This window comes from Aquarana catesbeiana, linkage group LG09 (assembly GCF_042186555.1).
Source record: "Aquarana catesbeiana isolate 2022-GZ linkage group LG09, ASM4218655v1, whole genome shotgun sequence".
Lineage (NCBI taxonomy): Eukaryota > Metazoa > Chordata > Amphibia > Anura > Ranidae > Aquarana > Aquarana catesbeiana.
In genome coordinates this window covers 76476344-76501644 of record NC_133332.1, presented here as the reverse complement: position 1 = coordinate 76501644, position 25301 = coordinate 76476344, and the positions used below count along the sequence as shown (strand labels likewise).

Sequence of the window (25301 nt, the reverse complement as noted above, 5' to 3'; positions counted from 1 at the left end):
TGTTATTCGGCCCTGCGTCGCTGTAACTGACAATTGCGCGGTCATGCGACATTGCACCCAAACAAAATTGACCTCCTCCCCCCCCCCCCCCCAAATAGAGCTTTCTTTTGGTGGTATTTGATAACCTCTGAGGTTTTTACTTTTTGCGCTATAGACAAAAAAATAGCGACAATTTTGAAAAAAAACACAATCATTTTTACTTTTTGCTATAATAAATATCCACCCAAAATATATGAAAAAACAATTTTTTTCCTCAGTTTAGGCCAATATGAATTCTTCTACATATTTTTGTTAAAAAAATTGCAATAAGCGTATATTGATTGGTTTGCGCAAAAGTTATAGAGTCTACAAAATAGGGGATAGTTTTATGGCATTTTTATTATTAATTTTTTTTTTTATTAGTAATGGCGGCGATCTGCGATTTTTATCAGGACTGCGACATTATGGCGGACACATTGGACACTTTTGACACTATTTTGGGACCATTGTCATTCATACAGCGATCAATGCTATGAAAATGCACTGATTACTGTGTAAATGACACTGACAGGGAAGGGGTTAACCACTAGGGGCGATGAAGGGGTTAAGTGTGTCCTAGGGAGTGATTCTAACTGTGGGGGGATGGGCTTCAACGCACATGACAGCGATCACTGCTCTCGATGACACAAGCCAGAACGGGGAAATGCCTTGTTTACATCTGCAGCTCCGTGACACGATCGCCGGGAGACCGACGGACAATGAATCCGCCGGTCACGCTGTACGTGGCGTGCACGCGCCTGCTATACCCGCTTCTTAAAGGGGACATACAGGTACACCCATTTGCCCACCACTGCCATTGTGCCACTGTATATCGGGATGCAGCTTTCAGCAAGTGGTTAATGTATTTATTAGGAGGCATTGTGAGGTTTTTGAAATTGCTACTTCTTGTCATACTTTTCTGGAAAATAAAGAAATGAAATAATGTGTTTTTTTTTTGTTTTTTTGTTTTTTCAAAAAAGTAGTAATTTTAACAATATATTTCTCATGCTTAGCATAGGCATACTTACAATTACACCCCAAAGCACATTCTGCTATGCCTCCTGAATATGGGGATACCACACGTGTGAGACTTTATCACAGACTAAATACATAGATGGCCCCAAAATCCATGGAGAACATTTAGGCTTTAACCACTTCAATACCAGGCACTTAGACACCTTCCCGCCCAGACCAATTTTCACCTTTCAGCGCTGTCGCAATTTGAATGACAATTGCGCGGTCATGCTACACTGTACCCAAACAAATTTTTTATCATTTTGTTCCCACAAATAGAGCTTTCTTTTGGTGGTATTTGATCACCTCTGCGGTTTTTATTTTTTGCTAAACAAATAAAAAAAGACCGAAAATTTTGAAAAAAAACACGTTTTTCTTTGTTTCTGTTAAAACTTTTTGTAAATAAATACGTTTTCTTCTTCAATGACGGGCACTGATATGGCTGCACTGACGGGCACTGATACGGCGGCACTGATGGGCACAGATGAGGTGGCACCGATGAGGTGGCACTGATGAGGTGGCACTGACGGGCACTGATGATGGGCACTGATAGGTGGCACTGATGGGCACTGATAGGTGGCACTGATGGGCACTGATAGGTGGCACTGGTATGTGGCACTGATGGGCACTCATAGGTGGCACGGATGGGCACTTATAGGCGGCACTGATGGGCACTCATAGGCGGCACTGATGGGCACTCGTAGGTGGCATTGATGGTTACTTATGGGTGGCACTGATAGTTGGCACAGATGGGCACGGATGGGCACTGATAGATGGGCACTGATGGGCATGGATGGGCACTGACAGGTAGCATGAATGGACACTGATGGGTGGCACTGATGGCATTGCTTATTTGCAGTGGTGCCCCTAAGGGTGGCATTGCTGGGCATCACTGCAACATAATTGTGCCAATCAGTGCCCATTTGTGGGCACTGATTGGCACAGATTTGGCACACTGGGCACATGTGGATGGCCATGGGGTACATACCTGGCCATCCACATGTTGCCCCTTCCCTGGTGGTCCTGGTGGCGATCCCTGGTGGTCCAGTGTGGTGATCTGCGGGGGGGCTGCGCTGATAAACAATCAGCACAGCCCCCCCTGCCAGGAGAGCCGCCGATCGGCTTTCCTCTACTTGCGTCTGTCAGACACGAGTGAGGAAGAGCCGATCAACGGCTCTTCCTATTGACAGCGTGATCAGCCGTGATTGGACGCGGCTGATCACGTGGTAAAGAGCCTCCGCCGGAGGCTTTTTACCAAGATCAGTGTAGCGGTGTGTCAGACTGACACACCGCTCCACCGATCGCCGCGATGCGCGCCCCCGGGGGTGCGCTGCGGCATGTTATCCTGCTGGACGTCATATGACGTCCAGTCAGGATAACAGAACCACTTCCCGGACGTCAATCCGCTATAGGGCGGGAAGTGGTTAACCACTTCAATACCAGGCACTTAGACACCTTCCCGCCCAGGCCAATTTTCAGCTTTCAGCGCTGTCGCAATTTGAATGACAATTGCGCGGTCATGCTACACTGTACCCAAACAAATTTTTTATCATTTTGTTCCCACAAATAGAGCTTTCTTTTGGTGGTATTTGATCACCTCTGCGGTTTTTATTTTTTGCGCAACAAATAAAAAAAGACCGAAAATTTTGAAAAAAAACAAGTTTTTCTTTGTTTCTGTTAAAACTTTTTGTAAATAAGTACGTTTTCTTCTTCAATGACGGGCACTGATATGGCTGCACTGACGGGCACTGATACGGCGGCAATGATGGGCACCGATGAGGTGGCACCAATGAGGTGGCACTGACGGGCACTGATGATGGGCACTGATAGGCGGCACTGATGGGCACTGATAGGTGGCACTGGTATGCGGCACTGATGGGCACTCATAGGTGGCACGGATGGGCACTTATAGGCGGCACTGATGGGCACTCATATGTGGCATTGATGGGCACTCGTAGGTGGCATTGATGGTTACTTATGGGTGGCACTGATAGTTGGCACAGATGGGCACGGATGGGCACTGATAGATGGACACTGATGGGCACGGATGGGCACTGACAGGTGGCATGAATGGACACTGATGGGTGGCACTGATGGCACTGCTTGTTTGCAGTGATGCCTCTAAGGGTGGCATTGCTGGGCATCACTGCAACATAATGGTGCCAATCAGTGCCCATTTGTGGGCACTGATTGGCACAGATTTAGCACACTGGGCACATGTGGATGGCCATGGGGTACATACCTGGCCATCCACATGTTGCCCCTTCCCTGGTGGTCCTGGTGGCGATCCCTGGTGGTCCAGTGTGGTGATATGCGGGGGGGCTGCGCTGATAAACAATCAGCACAGACCCCCCCTGCCAGGAGAGCCGCCGATCGGCTCTCCTCTACTCGCATCTGTCAGACGCGAGTGAGGAAGAGCCGATCAACGGCTCTTCCTGTTGACATCGTGATCAGCCGTGATTGGACACGGCTGATCACGTGGTAAAGAGCCTCCGCCGGAGGCTCTTTACCAAGATCGGTGGAGCGGTGTGTCAGACTGACACACCGCTCCACCGATCGCCGTGATGCGCGCCCCCGGGGGTGCGCTGCGGCATGTTATCGTGCTGGACATCATATGACGTCCAGTCAGGATAACAGAACCACTTCCCGGACGTCAATCCGCTATAGGGCGGGCGGGAAGTGGTTAAAGAAGAAAAATGTACACATAACTTATGCATCTAATTTCATGATTACCTATCATATGTATAGGACAGAAGAAACACCCACAAAAAAATGCCCCATTTTTGGAAAGCAAACACTCCAAGGTATTTTCTGAAAGGCATAGTGAGTCTTTTGAAAATGTATTTTTTTGGAAAATGTGGAAAGTAAATTAAAATATGTATATATTTTTTTTACGTAAAGTTGTCAACTAATAAAATATTTCTAAAACATATCATAGGCATGCTTAGAATTACACCCCAAAACACATTCTGCTACTCCTCCCAAGTATGACAATACCACATGCATAAGACTTTTTCACACCCTAGCCAAATAGAGGGATCCAAAATTCAAGAAGCACCTTTAAGAGTTTTAGGGGCATAAATACACATCTAATTTGACAACCTATCACATTTTTGGAGGCCCTGGAAACATCCACAAAAATACCACATTAACTGATTAAGCCCCAAAAAGGGCAAAACGCATATGAGGAGTTCTCATCTTTTACTTACTTTATTCACATTTATGCAACAGGGAGTCGGTGTCTGTGTGCAGATGGCTGACATTTTGTTGAAGTCTGCTAGAGCCTAACAAGTCAATCCTGTGTGTCTTGTACCAGTCTATTCACATGCTGATTCGACTGACGCAGGTTTGGGGGGCATTTGAGCAGTACTATTTTCATTGTTTTAAACAATGAAAGAGTTGCAGCAAACTGGAAAGACCAACTCTGTGCTCTATCCCTCTGTCACCATATTTCTTGTCAACACATGCAGCAAGGCCAGGTTGGATCAGGCCTCTTTCAGACTGATTGCTGCTCTGCAAGAAGCTAATATAATGACAGAATAATTTGCATCCATGTTAAAAAAAATGTAAATATTTTTAACAAATTTGTAACTACATTAAGTAGTGTTTATATCTGCTTTAAATTTAGCTTTAACAACTACTAAGATGAGCTCAGTTAGTCTTATATCACTGAAGACGTTAGTGTGGCGAAACATGTTGGGCGGGGCATGCTGGTGGCAGTTCCACTTACCTACTTCCGGTAAATGGAATGCAAATTAATGTATTTTGTCGGAAACACCATTGCATGTGTTTGTAGCTTGTGTAATGCGAGCACCAGCATTGTGTGAGTAGTATTTTAAATGTTTTTATTAATTTAAATAAAACCGTATCACAGTGTGGAGAGTTGCCTGGTTTTTATCTCCCCTTACAAAGATGCACGCATGACGGAATATCACAAAGGAGTATCTACCTACTTCAAACAAGAGCAGTGGGGATAGCAAAAGAAAGGTTGTTTTTCATACAAAACGCTTTTGTCATCATGGTTTGATGAGTGTGGGAAAAATGGAGGGGAGCACAGAGTGTTTTCACACAGATCACTGGATGTCATGAAATCTGATGCCCTGAGCAGCTTAAAGCACAATGGACTTTTTATGTTTATGGACCTTATTATATTACACTTATGAGATATTAGTGCTAAAATTGATTTGTTTATAGGCATGGATCACTTTGTATATATGAACTTTTATATATGATTTTTTACATATGTATTGATTCACAGACACAGAGCACTTTTATATCATGAAGTTATTAGTTTGCTTATAAGTATTAGCACTGGTTAGGCAACAAAAAGTATTGAGTTACAGTAAGCACTATTTATTGGTTTATATGCACATATTGGTATACACACTCAAGTAGTAGCGCCATATTTATTTGAACTTGATTGAGATTATCCCCATTCAGGGGTAATCATTGTGCAGACAGCTACACCGCAGATAGTAAGGATAACTTGCCACACATTTTTGGCAGTGTTGAAATGTAAGTCTGTTAGTTATACACTTGCAGAGCACTTGAAGCACAAGACCTAGTTGACACTTTTCCAATTTGTAGCAAATTTGCGTGGCAAGTCTCTGGCAAGAGCAAAGTTGCAGTGGTGAGTCTACAGCAAGAGCACTGCAAGTCTACAGCATGAAAATTCATCCACAGTGACCCCTGTGGTGGGATGACTATTGCACAACATAACTGAACTAGAACTTGCAGCAAACTTGCAGAATGTTTGCAAAGAAAGTTGATCTGCAGTCATGCAATTCAGACTTTCTGCAATTGTGCAACAAACTTGTGAAGCCTGGCAAGTCTAGAAATAGCTTAGAAAGTCATTTTCAAACTTGCAGCACAATTGCTTGCTATCTGGGACCTTTTATCTGGGCATTTTAACCCATAGAACAGAGAATTAATTTCAAATGTAATGTTTAATTTTTGGCAGATGCAAACAAGTCTAACCACCCTTCAATTTTTGATACCTTGGGAACTTTTTACTAGTTATTTCCCAGCTCCACACCCATATTATATGAATACAAATCTCACTTTCTAGTGTTACATTTTTTTCTTTACAGAAAATATTGGTGAAAAATATCCTCTTACAAGAGACACAGATTTGTAAAAAACTGGAAGTTGATTTGCCCCACAGCAACAAAACATAATATTTGGGTGGTCTGAACCATTAATATTGTATTTGGCTTTAAACTGTATAAAGCATGTCATCAGTATATTTCTTATCTAAATATTCTTCACTATGGATATTTGACAAATGTAAAACCTAAAGCCTGAATTAGCAAATGTTTTCCATGCATTATTAACTAACCTCAACTAAAAACTTTTTTTTTTTTTTTTTTTGATTGGGTGGAAAAGACAAAGCTATTACCGCAAGAAACTTTTCTTTGAATCCATTGGTGAGGTTGCTTTCTCACTTCCTGTCAGTGGCAGCCTGTGCTAACACCACCGCCGCCCTCCCTATCCATGCTCCTGACACCGGGCACATGATTTCCTATAGCGGGGGTGTGTTTTTTGAAGCACCTGATTAGAGCCAGAGGCTCTAATCAGCTTCAAAATAGTGTGGACTTGGGGTGCAGAGCATTGCGTCCAGAGCCCACCCAGTTGTGTTGCAACAGCGAATTAATATTCGCTGTTGCAACACTGATCCTCCTCCCGGCCAATCGGGAAGCGGGTCTGATACCCATCACCCGACCAACTGAAAGGGCAGGCAATCCTATTGGACACCTAGGAGGAGGGGAGGAGACACACGACGGAAGCCGTCGTGATATCAGAAGAGAAGAGGACACAGGAGATGCTGCCAGATGCCTGCTGCAGCCTGATCCCCTGCCTGATGTGTCTGCTGATCTCTGCCGCTGCGTGCCCACCAATCCCCGATGTGCCCACTGATCCCCGCCGCCAATGGGGTAAGTGCTGGTGGACCGGCAGACAGCGGGGGGGTTTTAAGGTGCCACAGGGGGTGGTTGTTTGCCACCCCCCCAAACAAAAACACACCAGCTGCCACTGCTTCTTGTATGCAAAATGGGGACTGTCAACAGGACAGAAAGGCACAAACATCAAGAAAAACATTGTCGGATGTTCTAATCCATCCCCACTCCACTTAAAATGCACATTTTGTTTACCCTTTGAAGAGGTCTCCCCGGTAGGGGCAAAGACGGACAATCTCCTGTCCGAACCTCCGAACACTCCTCTGTTAAAGAGTAATTGCCAAGTGAAATTTCTTCTGAAACACTTTTAGGAATGCAATGCTGCTCAGCACTCTATGGTTCCTCCAAACAACCTCCTTGCTGCTTTAAAACATGGTAATGATGTATGGGTCAATGTGAGGAACCACTGGGCACTGTGGGGGCCCAAGAGATTGACACGCCCTGGAGAAACTCCATCTGGCAATTCTTCTTCAACAAAATGGCTTTGGTGGCAGGAAAAGTATTGCAGGTACATATTTTGAAGGAACTTTTAGCTTGGAAAGTCTCTTTAACAATTATTTGAGACTCATATTACATGTAAATTTTATTATTATTAATATTATTAAAATCAACTTTCCTGATATTTATATTGCAGGCTGATGATTATGAAGTCTGTATTCAGTCCAAAACTGGTCATGGCTCTCCTTCTCCTTGTGTCAGTCATCTTCTTTTACCTCATACTGAAGTCAGATGTTTCTGCTTTGCTATGGAAAAGTCAACCAACAAATGACGCCATTCTGAAAAAACAAAACAAGATTCTTGTCCTGGTTTGGGTCTGGCCTTTTAGAGATCACTTTCCATTGGACAGATGCCAGGCAGAATTTGGTATTTCAGACTGTATGCTTACAGCAAACCGGGATCTATACAACATTGCTGATGCTGTGGTCATGCATCATGTAGATATCATGTACGAAAAAGGATTGATGCCCCAGGAGCCAAGACCTCATTTTCAACATTGGGTTTGGTTTAACATGGAGCCACCACTGATCATTAGAAACCTACATTGGCTGGATGGTCTTTTTAACATGACAATGACATTTCGTAAGGATGCTGATATCTTCAGACCTTATGGTCAACTGATAGCTTTTAAAAAGCCCCAAAACATCACCATCCCCACCAAATCCAAGCTGGTAGCTTGGGTAGTTAGTAAGTTTTACCCTGGTGCCTGGAGGACAGCATACTATGAAGAACTGAAAAAATATATTCCAATTGATGTTTATGGAAAAGGACACATTGAGTTGTCCTGGGATGACTTCCATAAGACCATTTCTCAGTATAAATTCTACTTGGCCTTCGAAAATTCCATTGCCAAAGATTATATCACTGAAAAACTCTGGTCAAATGCATTTGGCACATGGACCTTGCCAGTTGTGCTAGGGACCTCCCGTGAGAACTACGAACGTTTTGTCCCTGGTGATGCTTTCATTCATGTCAATGATTTTCCAAGTGCAAAGGATCTTGCCATGTACCTTCTCGACCTGGACAAAGATGATGAGAAATACAAAAAGTATTTCAACTGGAGGTCCCAATATTATGTGAAGACTGGGGGCGGGTGGCAAATTAATTACTGTCAGGTTTGTGAGGCCTTGAAAAATGGTCCTCATTACCAGGTCATGCCTAGCATAGAAAAATGGTTTCTAGAAAATGGTACCTCTTCATAATGAGCTTACTAAAAACTTTGAATTCAATCGAGAAGCTTTATCAAAGGCATGCTGAGGGTTGAAATAATTACATGAATTACATATGATATTTATCAATTATATGTCATGGGTTTTTTTCTGCACATAGCACAACCATATTCTGAGAGTTAAATAAAGATGTACAGCGAACCAAAAATGATAAAAGAAAATGAAAAATGAGAAAACATTTTATAATATTACGCTTAATAAGAAAATTGTTACATAACATTGTGCAAACCTGACAGTAATTAATTGGATTTTAAAGAGAATTTTAAAGAGATTTTGCCTATTCAGGTAAAAAATAACCCACTTCCCCACCACTCGAAGTTGGGTATCCAAACCTTGTGTACACTCCATGTCTAAGGGTGTGAGAGCTTACACATGTCTTCTTCTACTTCCGAAGATGATATGGAAACAGTAGTTATTATATAGTTACAGCTAGCAACAGATCATTATTAGAAGTGGTTTTCTGCTGGTGAGCTGATTTTGACCCCTCTCCCAGTGAAGTATAAAAAAGGTAAAAAGAAGAAGTGCAAACAATTTTTTTGTTTGTGCCAAAATATAGCTTTGAAATTGGAAAACAACTTTTCTAAATTTAAAATATAATTTTTCACTTAAAAGCGTATTTTCCACTTTTGCAGTCAAATTTGAGAAAACCTCACTGTAAGTTTGTTACATGTTCCCATTCACACAGCATACCTATTTTTTTTTTTAAATATTGCTTACATTTTAGAAGTTTCTCAAGAGAAGGTGCCATGGGCACGAGCATTTCTGAGCAAATTCATTGTGAGTCTGTCCCAACAGAACATCTAAGGATGGCTGAGCTTCTGCCCATCAACAGCTTCTAAATGTTTGATTCTTTGTTAGGACAGACAGGTTCAAATGTAGTTTACATCTGGTAATAAGATCTGCAAGCAAAGTACACACAGGGTTAATTATGGGAGTTATATGGGAAACACAACTCCTTAGCCCTGCTCATGAACAAAGAGAACTAGGTCGGATTTTTCAGTGCTGGATTTTCCAGATAAGAGCGCTTAAAATAGGTAACCTGAAATGTTTAAATATTTTTTAAAGTTATAGAATTTGAATAAGAACACGTAACTCATACAAAGCAGGCATTATTCTCAACTTGGCTGCAAAAGTAGAAATACACTTTAAGCTTTACCATTCCAATACATAACACCAAAATCACATTTATATTATATCCTTTTAAGAAGAAAACTTTCTGAGTAAATATTTCGGGTGGGGACATGCAAAATCAAAGCCCTATCTCCCCCCCCAAAAAAAAAATAAATAAAAAGAGATTAGGTCCCAGTCACATGGGTGGAGAACAGCGAGAGTCAATGACAAGGGAAATAAACATCATGAACAAAGCTGTTTGCATGTAACTGCAAATCGGAGTAGTTGCATGCGATTATGGGCTCTGACTGGTCTGGTAAGGGTCCAGAGCCAGCGCTTCTGTCTAACTCCAGAGTTGTCATGGGCCTCTTGGCTGCTTCTCTGATTAATGTTCTCCTTGCCCGTCCTGTCAGTTTAGGTGGACGGAAATGTCTTGGTAGGTTTGCAGTTGTGTCATACTCTTTCCATTTTGGGATGATGGATTGAAAAGTGCTCCGTGAGCTGTTCAAAGCGTGGGATATTTTTTTTTATAACATAACCCTGCTTTAAACTAAACATGTGCAGAGGGAAAAAATTTGTTTCATTTAGTTTTGATTCTTTATTCACATACATTTGTTTAGTTAAATTCGTTTATTTCATTTAATTTGTTTTTGGAATTTGTTTTGTTTATTCGTGTTCAGATCGATTAGAAAAGTTTTCAAATCAAATTCGAATAGTTTTTTAATTCGAAAAGTTTTCGAATTCAAATCATTTTCGAATTCAAAACGTTTTCCAATTTCCAAAGAGAATAAAACAGAGAAGAAAATAAAGGAATAGAATAGAAAAAAAATGACTACCATAGAAAAGAATATAACAGTAAAACAGAACAAAATAGGATAGCAAATAAAAGAACAAAATAGAATGGAATAGAAAGGAATAGAATAAAATAAAAAGATTATAACCATGTTCTGCAATTCGAATAGAAAAGAATAGAATTTAAAAAAAACAATAGAATAGAATATAAATAATATAACCATTTTCCAAAATTTAAATAGAATCAATTTGAATAGAATAGAAAAGCATAGAATAGAAAAATAACACAATAGTATAGAAAAAAAACAACAGAATATAATAGAATAAATATAACCATCTTCCTATTCTAATCTATTCTTTTCTATTGTATTCAAATTGATTCTATTTGAATTTTGGGAAATGGTTTATATTCTTTTTATTCTATTCTATTTTTTTTCTATTCAATTCTTTTCTATTCTATTCTTTTCTTATGTATTCAAATTCAAATGTATTCTATTTGAAATTCAGATTTGAGAAGATGGTTATATTCTTTCTATTCTATTTGTTTTTTTTTTTTTTTTTTTGTTATTTCGGATTTGTTTATTCGGTACTATTGTAATTCGGAAATTCAGGTACATCCAAATTTCCATTTCCAATTTTAATTCAGACTGAAACAAACCGCACATGGCTAACTGAGTTTGATTGACAGTAGTGGGAGTGAGAGAGAGAATGAGAGTCCCGAATTCTGTGTTTACAACCTCTTTAATCATGAGCAATGATCAAAGCAATACAGTTAGAAATCAAAAGAGGCAATGTAACCAAATTAAGAATAGATCTGTGTTAGTCAGCTAAATACAACAGAACAAAACATGATAAATTAAACAGTTAATTTGGCTGGCTCAGCAAGAACTGGGTGAATTTTGATCCATATATGGGCAGGGAGGTTTTACAGAAGTCAATCTACCATTTTACTTCTGTATAACTGCCCTGTCAGATTTTCACTGCTCGATCAGCTGCCAGCTATAGCCAGAAGCACCGATCGGTGTAGTAGGGAAGTCTCCTCCATATTGTCAGAATTAAGGATGAGCTCCGGCGTGGTCGCACAGTCCATGTGCAGAGCCCACCAGGAAGTCGGTACTGCGCCGCGCTAATCACAGGCAGTGAGACATAGCCCCAATGCGCGGCTGCAGAGATCGGGAAATGTCTCACTGCCTGTGATTAGCACAGCGCAGTGCCGACTTCCTGGCAGGCTCTGCACGTGGGCTGTGCGAACACGCCGGAGCTCATCCTTAGTCAGAATACAATAGCTCAGCAGGGAGGATTCCCTCATCCATATCTAGTGTATGGATGAGGAAATTGAGTAAGCTTTTTTCATTCATTCAATCTGCTAATTGATCAAAAAAAAGAGACTCCTCTATGGGCTGCCTTAAATAAGAGGTTGCATATTTTTATTGTGGAAAAGTTAGCTTTTTTCCTTTCTCTTTTGGCTTCCCCCCTGCAGCCTATTTTAGTGGCCCTAAATTACATTTAGTCAGTTTGGGGGGTTCCCCTAAAAAGGAACCTTCTCCACACAGGGCTTCAGATGGGCTCCCTCTTCATACAAAGATCGTGAGGTCCCCTTTGAGCTTTTTGTTCCAATGTGACCCACTGGGTTTGGGGGACCCTCATAAGGGAATGGGAAGAAGAATTCAGGTCCCAATGTGTTATGCTCATCAATATTATGATCTTTAGGGGATTAAAGTCATGTTGTTTAGTAAACAGGAAGTAATATCAGGGATGTATGATGACAGATCTTAATAACTACCAGGGGGTCATCATCTCAAAAATTTACCAAATATACCACAAAAAGAAAGTCAAGGGAGTTCAAGGATGACAAGCATACTGTTTATTCAGAAACATATAGTATAATATAAAACCAATATTTATTGCAAAATAATCCAAATAAAACCATCAAAGACCATAAAAAAGATACCAGATTAGTATGGTCTTTCATAGTTTTATTCAAATTATTTAGTAATAAATATTTGTTTTATTTTATACTATTTTTCTGCATATATGCCTGGAAGTCATCCTTGAACTCACTTGACTTTCTTTTTGTGGTATATATGGATTAAAGTCGTGTGCTTATTAGCAAGCAAATTCCTCCAGAAGTGGCCATTAGGGAGATTTTTAAGAATTAAAGGTATGGCGATGAGCATTGCTCTTCCTTTCAATGTGAGTACCGATCTTAACGTGGGCCTTCCAGTGGTCATCTCACAAAAATCCGCAAACTATGTCCATTTTTAAATTCCCTTTAGATCTTGCACTCCTTCAGCTTATGGATTCCTTTGTTTGTGTTCTGGAATTAGGATCTTCCCTTTGCTTTATCCTTAATCCAATCAGGTGCCTTTACTGTCTTGAAATCTAGGATATCACTTTCTAGTTTCTGTGATTTTTTTTCTGGATGAGATAATCCTCATATTCCTGGAAATGCTTTGTTATTTCTTGCTTCAAATTACCAAAGTTCTTGCAATGCTTGATTTGTTGTAATTCAGAGAGTATGTCATCAACCTCATGCTGGCATTTCCTTGCAAGCGTCACTGTCATTGTTCTTGCTGGTGGAAACTTTCAACCAGTAAGTTTAGGTCATCATCAAGAAAATTACAAGTATTCCTATCCCTAAGTGCCTTTGGGGGTAAGTTAGAGGTTGACATATCATTTAATAAAGTCTATGACCCATCACTGCATACTTTTGTATTTAGGTGTATCCTCTAATCTGAAAAATGATTGATTTGTATTTTGTGTTAAGGTTTGTATTTTCTCCTTGAATCATAGAAGAAGTACTCACTTTACCATCCAGTGCGTTAGGATCTGTTGACCTGATCTCCGCCACCCTACTATGCCTGCCATTTACGGAAACCTCAATGCACAGCAAGAATTCCAAAGGAGAATAAACCAAAACAAAAGCACAATACAACCTGCGCTCCACCCAATTTCTGAGAACTGAAAGGAAAACAATGATAAAAACAATACAGCTCAGAAATCAAAAAAGGCAATGTAATGAAATAAAAAACATATCTGTGCTAAGCAGCTAAAAACAATAGAACATAAAAAGAAGAAAGTAAATGGCACATAGAATATATACATAAAGGTAGTCACATATCCTGAACATACGTAACTAAGACTACACAGCACAAGATGCAGCCGGGTGACAAGGAATGGAGGCTCCCAGAAGAGACAGGCAGATCAGCTAAAATAAAGTGTAAATGAGACAGCGCTGCATAAGTATACAAACACACAAAGTAAAAATAAATACAAATCAGAACTAGTGTGCAATATAAGTGTTCAAACATAAGTCCAATAATATTATATAAATTGATAATTTCCTTGTCAAAAGAAGTTTATTGAGTATACATTGTTATAAAGATACATAAAGTAAGTTTACAAGGATCTATAAAGTAAGCTCATTGTTTTACAGTAGGGTTTATATAGGTAAATATCATGAAATTTCAAATATTAAACATTGGGTTCACGTAAACCTAAATTAAAGATATATATAATTTCCTTAGTTACTTTTGTAGGTATTTAAAGGATTTATACCTACTATACATATTGTTTACAGGTAGAGTGTATATAGGTCAAATAAATTCTGATAATGAGCTTTAATCGTAAGGTGGAGAAAAGGAAAGAGAAAGAAGAAAAAGGGTTGAAAGGTAGAGGTATGGTCCACAAGGTTGTCCCGCTCGTCAGTTTATTATTCTTTTTAGTTCTCTTTGAAGCCTTAGAATGGGTGTCTCTGTAAGTCATTTAATCTGTTACCATGGCAACAGGACAGAGTCATTGAAGTTTGACAGGAACTGTTGTTTTATCCAAGGATGCCAAAGTTTTTCAAATTTTGGAATTTGATTTTGATCGATGGCTACCATCTTAGCATGGGACATTGTATTATTCATTCTGTGAATTGTTTCTGTTAGTACCAATGTAGGAGATTTCCATGCCTTGGCCACTGTTTGTTTTGCAGCCGTTATTAGTTGGATCATAAGTTTGAATTGAGAGAGTGTTAACCATTCCGGTTTTAGATTAAGTAAAGTTAAATATGGATCTGGTTGTATTATTTTTTAAAATATTTTAGATGCAATCACGAAGACTTCCTTCCAGAAGGTTTGAAATACTGGGCACGTCCACCATATGTGTAAATATGTGCCTATTTCTGGGCATCCTCGAAAACAAAGAGCTGAGGTATTAGGTGAATATTTTGCCACTCTAGCGGGTACAAGGTACCAGCGAGTTAGGACTTTATAATTTGTCTCCAGTGCTAAGATGTTGGGTGAAGATGACTTAGATGTGAGCTATATGTTAGACCAGTCCGTGTCTTCTAAAGTTCGTCCCAGGTCCTCCTCCCACCTCTGAACGTAAGAGGGTCTATTAAGGTTTGCTACTCCATATAATTGATTATAAAGTGATGAAATTGTACCTTTAGCAAATGGATCTTTTGTACAGATTGATTCAAAAATGGATAATTGGGAAAATGGTGTATCCCCCTTTAGGAATGGTGTATAGAAATGTTTGATTTGGAGATATCTGAATATCTCAGAGTTTGGTAGATCATATTTTTCTCTAAGCGATGGGAATGAAAGGAATGATTTAGATGCTATGAAGTCATTTAGTGTCTGAATGCCTGATGTTGTCCAAGCTTTAAAAGAATTTGGGTAGATCCATGCCAGATAAAAGGCCGGATTTCTGATAAAAGAAAGGAGAGGATTGTGTGGAGATTGTAACTGATATTTGGTTTTTAGTTTATCCCAGAGAGATAAGAAGTGTTTAGTTATGGGATTCTGAATTTTAAAGCGGTCTTTAGGATCAAGCCATAATAAATTTGATATTAATAGAGGGTCATTTTCTGAAGCCTCTATAAATACCCATAATGGGATTTCCTGTTTTGCATGGTATTTGGACAGACTGGCCAAATGTGCTGCTCTGTAGTAGTTAGTAAAATTAGGGTATCCCAGGCCTCCTTTATTTTTGGGAAGATGTAGTGTGTGTATAGGTATTCGTGGTTTAGAAGAGCCCCATATAAATGAAGTTGCTCTTTTTTGTACTATTCTCAAAAAATAGGAAGGAATTGGAATAGGGAGGACTCTGAATAGATAAAGCAATTTGGGTAGAATATTCATTTTGATTGCATTAATCTTCCCTATCCAGGATAAAGGAAGTTGCGACCATTGTTTTATTAGATTTGTGATCTGTCTTAATACAGGAGGATAATTGGTTGAGAATAAGTCAGAATGAGATGCTGTTAAATGAATTCCAAGATATGGGATTGATTTTTCTGCCCATGTGAATGGGAGTGCAGCCCTAGCCGGGATCAATTCCATGTTTGTGAGTGAAATATTAAGCACTAGGCATTTCTTAGGATTAATCATAAGGCCGGATAGGGCTGCAAATCCATCAAGAGCTGGTATTAAGTTAGGACCAGAGACCTGTGGTGATGATAGAAAAAGTAATATATCGTCTGCAAATATACATAATTTGTGTGTAATACCTCCTACTTCAATGCCAGTTATAGTTTGGTTTGTTCTGATGTATTGGGCCATGGGTTCGAGTATAAGGGCAAATAATAAGGGAGATAATGGGCAACCCTGTCGGGTACCTCTTTCGATATTAAAGGCTTCAGATTTGTATCCAGCATATTTTATATAGGCTTTGGGTTTATTATATAATGCTTTGATCCATGTTAAAAAATGGGGTCCAAAACCCCATTTTTGTAATGAATATTGCATATATTGCCAGGATACTGTGTCAAATGCCCTCTTAATATCGAGAGATAGAAAACATAAAGGGATTTTCCGTTTTTTAGCAATATGTGCCAATAACACTGCCCTGCGTATATTATCGCCTGCCTGTCTATTTGGCATGAAGCCTACTTGATCTCTATGTATTAATTTTCCTATAATGCTATTGAGGCGTTTTGCTATTATTTTTGCTAATAATTTAATATCGAGGTTTAACAGAGAGATAGGCCGATAATTCACACAGGAAGTATCATCAGAAAGGGGTTTTGGGATCATACAAACAATTGCCATTAGTGTTTCTTGCCGAAAAGAATGTCCATCTAGAAGTTTGTTAAAAGTTTCAGTGAGAATGGGAGAGAGTATTTCTGAGAATGTTTTATAGTATAAAGCCGAGTAGCCGTCTGGGCCTGGTCTTTTGTTAAGTTTTAGGTCTTTTATGGCGTTAGCAACTTCATCTATAGTTATAGGCTCATCCAAACTGCTTTTTTGATTCTGAGATAACTCAGGTAAGGTTATTTTTGAGAAGAAGGATTCAGCTTCTGTAGGATTAAATTCATTGTTTGTCTTGTATAAAGTTGCGAGATGTGAGTGAAATTTATGGACTATTTTAACTGGATTACAAGTGTAAACATTTTTTGATAATTTCAAACGTATTGGTTTGAAAGATTTGTTAGTTGAATTTAATGCCCGAGCCAAATATGTACCTGGTTTGTTTGTATTCATGTAGAAATTGTGTTTGGAGCGTTTGAGGGATTTATCAACTGACTCAGTGAGAAATAGATCGTATTCCAATCTAGATTTTTCCAGATGAGATTTTGTACTCTGAGATGGATTATCTTGAAATGATATGTAGGCTGCATTAAAATTGAGTTCTAGTTTTTTTGCTAGATTTTTGCGTTCCCGTTTAAATAGTGCCATTTGTCTTTGTATTGTACCACGCAAGACAGGCTTATGAGCTTCCCACAGTGTTATTGGGGAGATGTCTGTTGTATTATTAATTGATATGTATTCCTTTAAAGCTTGTTCAATGGCCATCTGATGTAGTGGGTGTTTGAGCATTATGTCCGGTAAGTACCACGTTGGGTCATGCGCTTTTGGTATGGCTGAGGCTATAGTAGTGTATACTGCATTATGGTCAGACCACGGAATCGGAATTATATCTGATGCAATAATTTCTGGTATCATTCCTATTGTTAGAAAAATATGATCTATTCTGGTGAAGGTTTGATGAGGGTGCGAGAAATAAGTGAATTTCTTTTTCATTGGGTTACTTTCTCTCCATGAATCTACCAGATTGTATTTGGAAAGAAGTTGAGAAAAAGGTAATCTAGAGGTTATTTTGGATGGTGTAAAAGGTGATTTATCTAGAAATGGGAGGAGGACCTGGTTCGAATCCCCACACATTATCACTGTTCCTATTTTGTGTGTATTAATCACTTGTAATATATGTGAGAGGAATGGTGTAGGTTGTTTGTTAGGAGCGTAGTAGGAAATCACCGTGATTGCTGTATCCATTATATAACCCATGAGTATCAGGTATCTACCGTCTGGGTCTTTAATTTCTGATGATAAGGTGAATGGTGTGGATCGGTGAAATGCAATTACAGTTCCCCTTTGCTTGGTACAGGCAGAAGCCGTGTAAATTTGTTGATAAAAAGGAGAAATATATTTTGGAGTAGAATCTTTGGTGAAGTGTGTTTCTTGGAGGCATACTATGTGAGCCTTCTTGTTATGGAAAGTACGGAAGGCTTTGGTCCTTTTTTGAGGGACATTTATTCCCTGAACATTCAGGGAAAGTATATTCAGTGGTGCCATGGCAATAGATCAAATAGTTTTGACTTACTTTTTGTTATGCAGAGCTGACTGCGCAGATCAACCTGTGTGGACTGAAGAGATGAATAGATAGAAAAGAAACCAGTGAATTCTGGAGTAAAGAGTAAACAAAAAACATATGAGATTAGATGATACATTGTATAAATTATTTTTTGCAAGTAATCACAATTTACCCGTGAAAGAGAATAAATATCTCTCTCAGGGGAATAAGTGCCTTCGTCACACTCCCACATAATATGGTTGGGAGAATGAGGAGGGCTAATGGGGGTACACGGATCTTCCGCTTACAGGAGAGAAGTGCTATGTCAAAAGACATCAAAATGATGTTTCATTAATTGGAGTGCAGAATATAGTTTTTGTTGAAATTATTTATTCCAGGGTGGTTGTATATGGTTAGTCTTACCCTAGGCTAAATAATTCAGTTAGAAAGGTACTGTTAATAACTTTGGTATTGATGAAGATAGTTTGAATTATTTTGGGATTTTAACCCTTTTAGAGTAAACAATTACATATTTTATTCATATGTAACTGTTTAGATATGTTAACTCATAAAATTGAGGTTGTATTGCTTCAGATTAGAATAAACAAAAACATAATTCTAGGAACTAGTTAGGTAATAATATATTTGTTTTAAGAAAAGAAAGAAAAAGCTTCCATTACTTCTGGATTATTGAACATATTTGTCCTAAAAAGTAATAAATCTATTGTTATTACCTGAAAATATATAACTGAACAAGAATTTCCTTATTTCACTTATATATTCTAAGGCTATATGAATCAGAAGTAATAAGAAATATAACTGGAATGTAACATGATCCCACACAGTGTGTGACTATCAGAATGCAGTTACATTCAGTTATAAATATAGGTTTTTTATAGAGAACCATCTCTTAGTATAATAAATGAAGAGATATCAGGAATTAGGATGTCAGTCCATTGAATCTTCTTGGTCCATGGATGATGTGGCATAACGGCCTCTTTTGTGAGAATGATGATTCCCATTTTGTTCTGAAATTTTCTGGGTGCTGCCTGAAGGTGAAGATGACGCCATTCTTCTGTGTGGGGGAGTGTTGCTGCTTGTGGGTTCTGTCAGATTTAATTTTAAAAGGGTTTGTTGTAGTTCATCTGCTGATCTGCTTCTGTAAATTGTACCTTGGTAGTTAAATCTGACTGAAAAGGGGAAGCCCCATTGATACATAATGTTGTGGCGTTGCAGTTCCATTAGTTGGGGTTTCATGGATCGTCTTTTAGTAATAGTAAGTTGGGATAGGTCAGCAAAAATTTGATAATTGTGTCCTTGAAAATTAAGTTCCTTTTTTTCTCTTGCAGCAATTAGTATTTGTTCTTTCGTTCTGTAATAATGAAATTTTGTGATTATATCACGTGGGGGTCCATCTTTCTTTTTGGCTGTGAAGGCTCTGTGTACTCTGTCCAGTTCTAAACGTTCAATAGGGATATCTGGCTTTAGTTCTTGTAATAGAGCAGTAATAGTAGATTGCAGGTCTGTCACAGTTTCAGGTATTCCCCTTATGCGCAAGTTTGAACGTCTGGCTCTATTTTCGTAATCTTCGAGCTTAGTTTGAAGTATTAAATTCTCTTTTTTTAATTGTTCCAATTCTGTTATATTTTCTTGGGTTGTAATTTCAATTTCATCCATTTTTACTTCTAAGGCTGCAGTGCGGTTTCCCAGCTCTCTTATTTCTTTGGTTAGGCTTTTTGTTATTTGGTCTGAGGTTTGTTTTAAAGCCTTATGAAGCATCTTTTCAAATTGTAATAATATTACTGGGGATACTGAGGAGGCTTGTGGAGAAGTTTGTGAGAGGATTTGTTCTGTATCTGACTCAAATGGAGAGTCTTGCTGTGACATTTTCTGTCTGTGAGAGCGCCCTGATGCTGTATCTTGTGAGGTGACTGGAGCTGCTTCAGCTGCAGTGAGTGCCTGTGAGCTCTTTGTGAGGTGATTTTTATTTCTGCCACGGTTTCCTCCCAGTACCATATTTCCTGCCCAAACTTTCACAGTTTGTTCCCTGGGGCAAAAAGGTTCAAATGGATACCTTTTGAGCCTGCAGGCTCCGCTTTGTCCTTCTCTTCTCTCCTCAGCGGTGTGGAGCTCTAACAATGCATGTCTGCTCCGCTAGGCTCCGCCTCCTGCCCTCCCATAAATTGATAATTTCTTCCGCTGACATGCGGGGAGATGTGAAGTGTTTCTTTGCTTCAAACAACCTCCATATGCATAGTGCTCCCGCCACCACATGCAATGCTCACTCACCTCCTTACATGACCTTGCTAGGGGTCAAACACACCTTGCACTCTGTGCAACTCTCCCTTCAGGAAATCCTCACTGGTCCTTGGTAACCTCTGTTAGACTGTCAAGAAACAAGCAATGATCTATATCTGATAAGGGTCCCTTCCACTGTGCTACTTCAGACTTGAATCCAGTGTAATCCACATTAGCTGCCAGTAGTTTCAAAAATACATGGAAAAAACAGAAAGTGCCTCCAATAGGGCAGTATCCGAAGGATTAAAAATGAACCTCTCCACCTCAGCTAATATACAACTCACATTTAATAAAAAGTTTCAAAAGAAAGGTCTCACTCAGTTGCAACAAGATTCCACCGCCAGGCTCCACCTCTACTAGTTTCACCACCTCACACGTGGCTTTATCAGTGGTGGGGGGTGGGGAATGCCCCCTTTTTTGATGGTGGTCAGTAGAAGAAGGAATGCCCTTTCTTCAACTGATATTCAGTGTGGTGGGGAGGTCACTTTTTCCACTGTTGGTCAATGGTAGAGGGGGGGAATGCCACCTCTTTCACTGGTGGTCAGCAGGTGAATGAATGCCCCTTCACTTCTTCCACTGATGGTCAGTGGGAGGAGAGAAATGCCCTTTTCTCCGTAGGTGGTTAGTTGCAGAAACAATGCCCCCTCTTCCACTGGTGGTCAGTGAGAGGAAGAATGCATTTTCTTATACTGTACTCAGTGAGAGGGAAATTCAGAAAAAAATGGTGTCAGATGGTTATTTAAAGGAGTTGTAAAGTCTCAAGGGTTTCACCTTAATGCATTCTATGCATAAGGAGAAAAACCTTTTGTGGTGCAGCTTTTCTTACCTGAACCTGATCGTTCCAGCAATGAGTAGGAGCCCAGCAGCTCCAGCCATTGGCTCCCGCTGCTGTCAATCCAATCCAGTGACACCAGAGTGGGACTGAGTCCTCCTGTCCGTGTCAATAGGCGCAGCAGCAGGACTCGGGAGCACACCCGCATGACTGCCACCATGGAATGGGGCTCTCCGTAAGGGCACATGATGAAGAGAAAAGGCCAGGAGCGCCGCTGGGGGACCCCAGAACAGGAGGATCGGGGCCGTACTGTGCAAAACCCTTGCACAGAGGAGGCAAGTATAACATGTAAGTAAAGGTTCCATATTTTTTTTTAAAAAAACAATCACTTTAACAGAGAGGAGAATAGAGAAAATCTTATTTTTTCTTTTTTGCGCTTCTGGCTTTACCATATGACATCAGCGCCAAAACTATAAGGTTGCCATTCGGCAGAGATCAAAGGAAAGCTATGTATGACTTTGCTGCCCATACCACCTTTACCAATGTGACTCCATAGGGTTTCTGCTCAGGACCTACAGCAGCTGTGGGGTCTGTTATGGTGGTAAAGCCTTATTTAGGCAGTGAGCTCACAAAAGATGATATAATCACCATCTAGTAAAAGCAGGATCTCCTAAAGGCCCTGCTTGCTGGCTGAAGGTCATAAATTAAAGGTGGGGAGCCAGTGGTCTAAAATTGATCAAAAGGTACCCAAATTAACTAGCAACAGATCCCAAAGGACTGATTAACTACAGTAGTTCACTAATATAAAGGAGGATCACCAATATCCTCCCACCAAAGCAGATTCAAGGTGGAATGTATTCTTCATCAATTGTATTCAAAGAGTAACATTTTTAAATTGTTATATCTGTTTGTCAACAGGATTTAAAATACAGAGAGTGTTTCGATTTAATATACAAATGCATGTCATAATTGGATATATAGCGATCTGAGATCATCCAAGACACTATTGTGCATAATAAAACAGCAAGAGAAAACAGCAAAAGCAGGATCTAGTAAAAGCGGGATTTCCTACTGGCCCTGCTTGCTGGTTGAAGGTCAGCCAGTGCTGACCATATTAGGTGCATACTAGCACATTATGATATTGCTTTGCAGGAGGAAACTTTTTTTTTTAATTATTTTAACCACTTGCTTACTGTGCACTTTTACCCCCCTTCCTGCTCAAGCTCATTTTCAGCTTTCAGTGCTGTCACTCTTTAAATGACAATTGCACAGTCATGCAGCACTGTACCCATATGAAGATTTCATCATTTTTTTTCACACAAATAGAGCTTTATTTTGGTAGTATTTAATCACCACTGGGGTTTTTTATTTTTTGCTAAACAAACAAAAAAAGAGATGAAACAAATCCCCCTGCATATGTTGTACATGTTTACCTGCAGTCTTTTCTCCTCTACATCCATTCAAAGTCCAGAATTTATACAGCTTGTCTGTGCTTTCAGAAAGCAGGCTACAGAGAGCTAAAGTTACATTCTGCAGATCTCATCCCCTTTACACAGCACACAGGAACAAAGCTGAAGCTGTAAATCACAGGCTGTGTGCTGGAGCACCCTCCTCTATCACCTTTTTACCTCTTGGTGTCAGGAAAACCTGTCAGAAGTGACTCCTGCAGATAGCAGAGGAACAAAGTAGCAGACAGAAATGACACTTAGTGCTCTGGATTGGGGCAAGCACACATTATAGAGGGTATGCTTTGTTTATAATTCATGCCAGAGGTTCAAGGAGCAGCGACAAACTTAATCTCTCCTTCTGTCAGTATGGCCCTTGTTAGCACATGTGAATGAAGGACACCTGGTTGACCCCAAATTCTGCCACTTCTTTTCCCAGTCTGAGGGCTGTTGCGAAGAAGATTACATTCAGCTCACTGCTGATGCTGGTTTGCATGTGGAATTTGTGAACAAAAGTGGAATTTTGAGTGGAGTGGAGAGTTATTGTGATTTTGGCTGCTTTGGGACTGCTTGTGATTGCAAGTGTCATTTTTAATTTTTTTCCTTATTTGATAAGTTTGCTATCAGTTTTTTCTTCCCATCCTTTTTTCTGACACTTTTCAAACAGCACAGGTTTTTTTTAGTTAAGGGGAATGGTTAATTGTTCACTGGTGTATCAAAATTTCCATACAGCTGACATTTGAGCTGGCTCACTGCTGATGCTGGTTTGCATGTGTAATTTGTGAACAAAAGTGGAGAGTTAATAACCAGGAGTTGAAAACAGGAGTTAAGACAGGAGTCCTCTAACCTGTAAATAATATCTTAAACTTCCTATAAGTAGTTATATTGTAACTGGGAAATGAGTGCTAGCAAGGTTAAAGGTTTTGCTCAGTGCACCATGTGCCACATGTATGCAAAAACTTTCCCTGATTTGGAGGGACTGTCCCTGATTTGGAGCAATGTCCCTCTGTCCCTCATTCCTCCTCATCTGTCCCTCATTTTGGTCTGATCCATATAGTTGTGTATAAAATGCACTTTTTATCTTTTAAAAAGTGTTTCCCAGTGTTAAACCTTTCATCTAAATTATAAATTGCTGCATTTGTACATTTTAAAAGCCAATATAAAGGAATAGTAGTGTTTAAAAAAAAGTCCTTGTGGATTAAATTAACATTTTTTTGGGTTAATTCTCCTTTAAGGGGGCGTGGCAGGGGGCGTGTCCTATGCCTACATACATTTGTTAGTAGGTGTCCCTCATTCCCATCTCAAAATGTTGGGAGGTATGAGGGTGCAACAGCTCCAGGATGGATACCGCTGTGACAGATGTGAGCAGGTTGCCCTTCTGGAAGCTCGCATTAGAGATCTGGAGGAGCAAGTTGCAACACTGAGCAGAAAGGACAACCTTGAAAGGTGTTCTCTGCTCACTGAGCAGGTGGTTAGTAAGGTTGACGTGGAGGGTGGAGGGGCAAGTCAGGATTATCAGGTAGGAAGGTGGGTTAATGTAGTTAGAAGGAGTGGTAGGGGCTCAGAGAAAAGGAAGACCAGTCCTGTGTTTATGCACCAAAACAAATTTGCCAAGTTGAGTGAAGATGTGGAGGTGGGAAACACAGAGGTGGCAGCCCTGGATGTCACTGCTACGCCTAACAGGTGGGAGAGCAGCCCATTTAGTAGGGGTGGTGGGGGTAGTGCAGGTAGGCCTAGACTGTTGATAGTAATAGGGCAGGCATGTCCAAAGTCCGGCCCGCGGACCAATCACAGCCCACGTTTTGGTTTTGAATGGCCCGCCTGGTTATTTGGACATATATATCTTTTGTGGCCCCAAACGGTCTCCCAGCATCGGGGCCACAAAATATATATATGCTGGCTGCCTTGGAGGGGACAGTGAGGGGGTGGAACGAGTGCCGTACACACAGGAGAATTTCCTGTTTACACGGCAGCCTCTGTAATAGGAAGTCCCATCTCCCGCGCTGTCATTGGACGACTGTTCTGTCCATCATAGGAGGCAGGACTTTGTATTAAAGAGACCACCAAGAAAACATGAATTTTTCCTGTATGTAATCTTTTGGCGCTTGTCCCGCCCCCCTCCCTGTCCCCTCCGAGGCTGCAGATGGATGGGCATCAATCAGGCTGCACTGATGGCAATGGTGAGTCTGCATACCTGGAAATGGTGGCTGCTGCATTCCTGGCAATGGTGGGTGCTGCATTCATGGCAATGGTGAGGCTGCATTCATAGCAATGGTGTGTGCTGCATTCCTGGCAATGGTGAGTCTGCATTCCTAGCAATGGTGGCGCTGCATTCCTGGCAATGGTGGGTGCTGCATTCATGGCAATGGTGAGGCTGCATTCATAGCAATGGTGGGTGCTGCATTCATGGCAATGGTGGGTCCTGCATTCCTGGCAATGGTGGGTGCTGCATTCCTGGCAATGGTGGGTGCTGCATTCCTGGCAATAGGGTTGCTACATTCATGGCAATGGGGGTGCTGCACTGATGGCAATGGGGGTGCTGCACTCATGGCAATGGTGGGACTGCATACATGGCACTTGTGAGGCTGCAGATGGGCACTGACATTTA

At 40.3% G+C, this 25301-nt stretch overlaps 1 protein-coding gene across 1 annotated transcript in view; it reads left to right on the top strand.

The window, feature by feature from the left end:
* Window positions 1-10466, top strand: part of LOC141107816 (4-galactosyl-N-acetylglucosaminide 3-alpha-L-fucosyltransferase FUT5-like) — an 82936-nt gene extending 72470 nt beyond the window's left edge. The window contains exon 2 of the mRNA XM_073598815.1: window positions 7621-10466. Coding sequence (XP_073454916.1) covers window positions 7625-8686 — 1062 coding nt within the window. The 5' untranslated portion in view covers window positions 7621-7624 and the 3' untranslated portion in view covers window positions 8687-10466. The remainder of the gene's footprint in view (window positions 1-7620) is intronic.
* The last annotated feature ends 14835 nt before the right edge of the window (window positions 10467-25301 follow it).